This window comes from Myotis nattereri, assembly GCF_964212035.1.
Source record: "Myotis nattereri genome assembly, chromosome: 2".
Taxonomy (NCBI): domain Eukaryota; kingdom Metazoa; phylum Chordata; class Mammalia; order Chiroptera; family Vespertilionidae; genus Myotis; species Myotis nattereri.
In genome coordinates this window covers 175,353,969-175,362,028 of record NC_138076.1, presented here as the reverse complement: position 1 = coordinate 175,362,028, position 8,060 = coordinate 175,353,969, and the positions used below count along the sequence as shown (strand labels likewise).

Below are 8,060 nucleotides of genomic sequence, written 5' to 3'. Positions count from 1 at the left end.
TTTTGAAGTTTATTTGAACCAAAGGGTGAGGAAACATCAACCACTGTGAACAGCCCAAGGCTTTCAGAGCTATTATTTTTAATCTATATGAAAATAGTATCTTTCTATTGGCTTGCTGCTTGACATTGAGATTCAAGGAATGATTTCCATTTTAAGAGAGGAAAACGACACAGTCTGTGAAGCTATTTACAAAACAGATTCCATCAAAAAGGGATCCGAACAGTGTGAAAACTCTGTTGAGCTTCATGCTTTTTCTAAAAAAGGTAGTAGAGTGGGTGGAATTAAAAATTTTCTTTCAAGTTATAGTGTATGCTCAAGATTCTCGACTATTTCTGTATTGTCAACTCACTGGACTTTAATTTGGTTTAATGTGTATTTATTGAGTCCTGAATGTGTATCAGGCCCTGTGCTGGCTATGGAAAATCAACACAGAGATGTAGGTGATGTAGGTTCTGACCTCAGGAGGCTCACTATGGAGAGGGAAGCAGGCCTGTAAATGAGAAATATTCTGTCCAAACACGGTTGTGAGTAGGAGTGTGAGCATTGGGCCCTGTAGGAGCATACACAAAGGACATCTGTACCAGTCTGACAGGCTCAGGGAAACATCCTCAAGGAAATGATGGAGAGTGGTGGATGTGAATGAACCTACAAAAAAAAGATACCATGACCCCTTGAGACACAGCTAGTAGTTCAGTGTGGCTGAAGCCTGTATCAAAGCTGAGAGAGATAAAATTATAAGGGCTAGACAGATGAACAGAGAGCAGATCTTGAAATGTTCCATGTTTGCTAATAAACTAAGAAGGAAGAAAATGCAAATGAATTCTCGTTCATATTTTTTGATGTCAGGTGATAGTGGACCTATGTAAGGCCTTAGTTTTTCCTGTGCTATATTTCACCATTTCAGTAGCATGAAACTCAATAAATATTTAAATGAATGGATAAATGAATTTTGAACCTTGACTCTACTATTCCTCAAATCAGATACCTGTTAGTCAATTTCTTTTCTTGACACTTCAGTCTCCTTACGTCCTCTTCCCACAAAAATATATTATTTGTCTTTAGGGAATTTTCATTATAGAGGGGAATAGAATGTTATAGCAGTAAGACCTCCCCACTGCAAACATGGTCTACCAGTAGGGAGGAAGAATGGCTATTTGGATCTTCTACAGGCTGGAGAAAAAGAGACATTGATTCCAAGTAATTCAGGGAGTGCTGGAAAGTTTTGCTGAAAGCAGCATTTGAGTTGAGGCTTGGTGGATGAGCAGAATTTTGACAGGTGTGGACAGAGGTTTCATGAGAGACAGTGCTTTGTACATGATTAAATGCTAAACCAAAGTCATTACTATGGTTTAGAAAATAGTTATAGGAAATAGATGATCAGATGTAGGCAAAATTTTGAATATTTATGTATTCCTTCTTAGAAAGTTAAATGGAGTTTAGTCATCAACTGGTGGGTGGATTTCTGAACTAAAACACAAATATATAATAACTACATGTCTCCACATTTCTTCTCCACAGCCAAATTCATATTAATCAAATCCTTTTCCCTTGTTCCTAAGCAGAAGCAAGAATACATTAAAAACTGTAAATATTAGCATAGAATTTGCAAGTCAACCCATCCTATTACAAATGCAGTTGCAAAGGTCTAACCTTCTGTGCTCTTGTCCACACTCTGTGCAGGCCTGAGTACTTCCCCCAGGATAGATAACCAGCACTAGGAAAGACAGTAAATGCTTGTAAGCATCATCATTTCTTCTGTCCTTGTTTACTGTCCCCACATTTACTGTTGCCTACACATCTATGCAGGTACATGCATGCGTGAAGGCATGTAATCACCTCCAACACACACGCATGCGCAACCCACTTCGAAATACACAATGCACAGGTACAATTCAAAGGTGAATATACAGAACGCTCTTCCAGTACCCAAAATATAAATTCTTATTGCTTTCATTTTTAAGGTAGAATGTAGTGCAAAATCCTGTTTCAAAAGTGTTTTATTTCATTTAGTTTTGTTTTTATTTACTATAATTGGTCAAAGACAATTTCAAATGTAAGATCCTGTCATTTGTGGATTCTTTTTCTCAGACTATCCTGAGTCAGGACCTATAGCTATCAGATGCCTCAAAGCTTCATTAATCTCTTCTCCCCTGCTGCCTGCCTGCCTTTTGACCATTTCACTGCTAATTAGCCTGAGAGCAGGTGCAGAAAAAGATGTTGCTAATCTCTATTCATGCTCTTCACAGTTCTGGTTTACAGGAGGGATGAATAAATATGGGAAAAGTATTGTATGCTGCTGTTTTAAGATTTTACTGATGTCTCTCAGTCTAGATACACTGAAATTTAGGCTTATCTTGAAATATTAAGTTACTAATGTAACATTCTTAATGATCAATCTTTCCTTCAATTCACTTTTAATAACTCAACTGATGACCTGCTGATAGAGACAACAAACAAGTAATAGATGACAGGAGGATAAGAGCAGGGACACACACAGGCATGAGGGCACATAACAAAGAAACTCAGACATTCACAGAACAATGGAACTCTGGGTTGTTCTCCCATTTCCCCCTACCCTCCTGGTTCTCAGATCAAGAAAATGCTGAGAGTATGTGACTGGTTTGGAGTTATTACTGAGCTAATGACCTGCCTTTTTAATAAGAAGCTAAGATTTTTCACTTGCTGACCAATCTCCCAGAAGGCCCTTGAATAGCTCAGTCTATTAAGTTCATTAAGTAATCTCCTCCCATCAAGCTTCAGAGTGTGCCCTAATTAAAATAAATTTTATTGAGAGAACCACAGGATAGTGCTGTAAGGAGTTTTAGAATTATCACCCCAATAAATGGGTGATGAAAATTAGGTTTATGTATTTAAGCGATATTTTGCCCAAATCAGTTAGTCAAGATGAAAGCTCAGGTCTTTTGACTCATTTTATGGCATGTGAAGTGAGTTATGCTCCTTCCTACTGGTGAAGCTTCTAGAAGTTTTATAACCAGCCTATTTAAAAATGCCCAGCACATATATAATCCTTTGGATTTAGATTTCAAATCATTAATTTAAAACTACTATATGTTCTCAGAAAATAAATAAAAAATTAAAAGTACCTATAATTCTTCATCTCTCTATACTGTCGTATGATGACCTAATCCATCAATCACAGTCTTGGTAGCTCCATGTAATGTTTAGGGATTTGAAAGTTTGTTCTTAAAGAATTCAAAGGGTTTTTTAGTAATTGTTGCTGTTTTATCAGAGCTCCCTACTTTAAAAAAAATAAGTTTATTGATTTTTTAGAAAGAGAAAGAAGAGAGAAACATTGATGTAAGAGCCTAACATAAATCAACTGCCTCCTACACAGCCCCTACTGGGGATTGAGCTCACAACCCAGGAATGTGCCCTGCAAGCAACCTCTAGGTGCACTGGACGACGCCCAACCAGGGCTGGGCTCCTGACTTTTAAAAAATCTTCTGGTGCAGTTATTTTCCAAAGTGCATGTCAAATCTGCTCATCTCTAAATTATGGAATACGTCTTTTGCTACTGTTGAAATGATGGACTAGTCAATTTTGTTAATTTTAAGTACATTCAGATTTTAATATTTTTTAAGTTTTTAAAAAATATATATTTTTATTGATTTCAGAGAGGAAGGGAGAGGGAGAGAGAGAGAGATAGAAACAGCAATGATGACAGAGAGAATGGGCTGCCTCCTACAGGCCCTACACTGAGGCTCGAGCCCGCAACCCGGGCTTGTGCCCTTGACAGGAATTGAACCCGGGAACCTACAGTCCACAGGGAGATGCTCTATCCACTGAGCAAAACCGGTAGGGCTTTTTTTAATGTTTTAATAATAAAATTGATAACTAAATAAAAGGTGTTTTATTTAGCGTTTGTCAAAATTATTTTTGTAGAAATGTTGAGTTACCAAACTTGTTCTCTGTCAAAATAACTGAACCTGTGTTATAATTTCCATTAACTTATTTCGTAAGATTAAGATCTCTGAAAGAGGAGCTATTTTTAAGCCAACCCTGAGCATATTCCTTCCTTCATCCTTCCTCCTAATTTGTAAGGTCAATGATATCGACCTCTTTGACTAATAGCAAATCCTATCTCTATGAAATCAGCTTATCTAAATACATTAGGAATGCTCAGCAGCCTGTTTCATGGAAATTAAATTAGTGAATAACTTTGTGATGAGAAAATCATGAGGTCATGGCCACTCTTGCTTGAAACTAAATGAGCAAATCTTTAGAACAGTTTGTTTTTGCTCTTTCCATGATAAGACCTCAGTGGCCATGTCTCTCAGAGATTGGTAGTCGGAGCATCTCCAAGACACGGGAAGTAAGAGCAATGCCAGGTGATGGGATCAGGGGTGGTTTAATAAAGTGTGAAATAAGCAACAATCCTTCCTTATGAGATTTGAAGATGTTTCCTTTAAAACTGTTCAGAGTTCTGTGATATATATTAGAACACTGTTTGGAGACTTCTGCTTCTTATGTTTGCATTTTTTTTCTTAAACTACATACAAACATTTTCAGACAGTAAAACATTTTACTGTATGAAAAGAATTGTTGGGAGTCACATCAATGTAAAAAAATAATTTTAATATAGGTATTTACCCTACTCTCCATTGGAAAAACACATCTACTTGGCGGGCCCTTACTCTGGTTGTGAGACTGAAATCTGAGTTATGAACATTGTCAGGATGACCATCTATGAAAAGAGTAGACAGCGTAGCCCAGGCTTGGACTGCTGTTTCTCTCAATTTCCCTTTCACATCTTCCAAAGAAGCCCTTGCTAGCAGTTTTGTACTCAAGTCTTCCCTTATCAAAGGGAAGGGAGAGTTTAAGAAAAGATCTAATGAAGAAAAGCCATTTAGAAAAACAGCAGCAACAACAACTTGGTACAAACTCTTACATGAGTATGTTTATAAAATGTCTAATTTTTAAAAGTCACAAGTCTTTCATCTCAGCACCTCCCTATATTCTGTGGAATGAAAGTTTTTGCTGTTTTTTTTTCATTTTTAAATATATTTTTTATTGTTGCTGGTTTTTACACAACTTTCAGGTATTAGCACAGGCAATGAAGGAATACTGGGTGGGAAGGTGGAGTGAGGTGCACAGCAACGGCAAGTAATCTTCTGTGGCATTTGTCATTGCACAGCCCCTAACGGCAACTTTCACAACATTTAGGGAGTCATAACCAGTATTTTCACAATAGTAACAAACTCTGCTCTCGTTCTGCAGTCTTGGATAAATCTCTCAGCCCCTCAGTCTTGGTTTCATCTTCTAGGCAATGGCAAGATAAGACTAGGTATTTACTAATCTAACCCACAGAACTAACATCATCTAGGCTTCTGATAATTATTGACAGCCATACAAAAGATAGATTTGTAACTGAGATTTCCCCATGCGTAGCCATTTACCCCTGCTAGGCTTGGGCACACTTACTTAGGTAAGAAAGGGCACATCTTTCATTTTCGCTTATCAATTCAAAGGAAAAAATCACTGATATTTGACAAGAAAGAAAGAAAAAAATAATATTGATTTCATTTATTTTTGTTATTTTGGACTGATGAAGATACATAAAAAATATGTAGGTTAATAAACTATACTGGCATAAATATGTAAGCTCAGTGAAGGAGGTCATCAGACTCCATGTCATTATGAATAAAATTTACAGAGCAAATAGTTATCCTTTTAAAGATTTTAATACATACTTAAAAATGGACACTTTAATATTACATAATTATATAATATTGATACTGTTAGATATGTGGATGTATATATTTTTCTTTTCAGTAAAATAGTTTCATGCTTATAAAAGTCACCCTAAGTCAACTTGGGACAAAGAGAACAACATACAGTAAAAATAAACCAAGTAGTAAATATATAAGTAAGGAAAAATGTTATAAAGCAGTTACATTGTTGACACAAAAGAAAAAAATAAATAAATACACTTTTCTATTATTTGAAGGCAATTCACAATCATTTCCAGGAATTCTGTGAGAATTTAAGGCCATTTGTTCTAAAGAAATGCTTTAATTTGGACACAACATCACAAAACTGTAATTCTTGTAAAAACTGTACGTGCAAAAACTCTTCACAATTAATTGTGGACAGGCAGATTCGTATATAGGAGTAGGTTATTTCACAAATGTGTTGTGCACTAAGTCACATGGTTGTGTATATTTCACTGGGAATTTCACAAAAGAACTTCCAGCTTGTGCACCCTGTGTGGCAACGTGGAAAGGTGATAGGAAACCAGAAAGAGAGACAGTATCCCTTTGAATTAAAATATCTAGACAAGATATAGTGGAATAAAAAATTTTAAAACTTCTGCTACATGGTTCACAGTTAAATATTTTGGGTTTTAGTCTTTCTAGATAGCATTATAATATAAAGATGCTACTTTTTACACAAACACACAGTATTTTCTGTGCATTTACAGTTCACAACGTTTTGACTTTTTAAAAATGTCTATTTAGCAGCACAAAACATAAACTGACTGCAGTCTAAATTTAGAACCCAAACTCCATGGAAAATGCATGTTCTTATAGGATACACACCTGCTAAGCTGAACTCCCATCCTTGGCCAATGCAGAGGAACTGACTACTGAGCAGATACAGCTTCATAAAACAACTCACTCACGGAAGAAATATGAAAGTATCTTCCCTTTCCTTTGTTTGCGACTGTATTTGTCCAGACAGTCATTCAAAGAGATATTGCTCTTGTAATTATAGCTATTGCAATTTAGAAGACAAAGGATTCAATATTCAAAACTCTTATTCTTAAGAACAGTTATAAAAGTATTGAAATTTAAAAAGTAGGAACATGTAAACATTGATACAGAGAGACTGCTTCCCAATACACACAGCAGTCGAGGACAATATTTGAGTTAAAAACAGAGTTTGTGCTTTTTCCCAACAACACATTGGAAATTAGCCGTTTCTGTCCAAAAAAAAAAAAAAAAAAAAAGGTAAAGATTCAGAGAAGACATCCATATTTTGCTTCAAGCATTCAAACAATGTTTCTGTTGCTCATGCAACAACCATATTTACAGTTTTGGTTTAGGAAGAGAATAAGTTTGGATCCCAGAAAGCCTATTAACCAGGACTGCTGAAGCCAAGCGGAGAACGGTTCCATTCCCTGGTTCCTTACAGAGCACCAGGACCAAGCCTGACTCAGCAGTTCCAACTGACATGTAGTTAACATGAACGTTTCGAGCACAGTCATATCTGAGTCTGTAACACGTGTGTAGGTGGGGTGTACGGGGGAGGCGCCGGCGATGGCTTGATTCCTCGGGCCCTCATGTAAGAGAGAAACTGCTCAGGGATCTCAGCTAGGACATCCTTAGCCAGTCTAGCCATGCTCAGGATGTGGTTTCCGCTTCTGTCGATATAATCCCTGAAAGGCACAAACTAGAAAGCAGAGGTGAAAGAAAGTTAGTTCACAGACTCCAGCATGGTAGTTAATAGACACAAAAAATCAGCACATGTCAATATCTGGTTGTAGGAGTATCAGAGAAGATCAGAGTTCTGGTGAGGTGGACAATAATTACTATGCATGGTAAAGACATTTGGTTCATTACCAACAACTATAACAGTGACCATAACTTTCTAATATAAACTTTACCTAAAAAGGGATAAAGGGATGTAGCCCTGGTTGGTTAGGCTCAGTGGTGAGAGTGCCAGTGCATTACCAAAGGGTTGTGGATTTGATGCCTGCTCAAGGACATGTATCTAGGTTTCTGGTTCAATCCTGGTTGGGGCCGTGTGGGAGACAACCAATTGATGCCTCTTTCTCCCATCAATATTTCTCTCTCTCTCTCTCTCTCTCTCTCTCTCTCTCTCTCTCCTTCCCTCCCTCCCTCCCTCCCTCCCTCCCACCCTTTCACTCTCTATAAATCAATGGAAGAAATATCCTCAAGTGAAGATTAACAACAACAACAAAATTGTGTATTTGTGTTCTATGTCCCCTGCTCCCCAATAACTCATCTCCTTGTCCTGACACGCCCATCATGTTGCTACCTACATGTGTTTTTCAGTTCTGAGTTCTCTACCTAGCC

General features: G+C 37.2%; 1 protein-coding gene across 1 annotated transcript in view; it reads right to left on the bottom strand.

Annotated features, from left to right (window-relative positions):
- Positions 1 to 5,536: 5,536 nt before the first annotated feature.
- Positions 5,537 to 8,060, bottom strand: part of CPNE8 (copine 8) — a 193,277-nt gene continuing 190,753 nt past the window's right edge. The window contains exon 20 of the mRNA XM_081083691.1: positions 5,537 to 7,413. Coding sequence (XP_080939817.1) covers positions 7,225 to 7,413 — 189 coding nt within the window. The 3' untranslated portion in view covers positions 5,537 to 7,224. The remainder of the gene's footprint in view (positions 7,414 to 8,060) is intronic.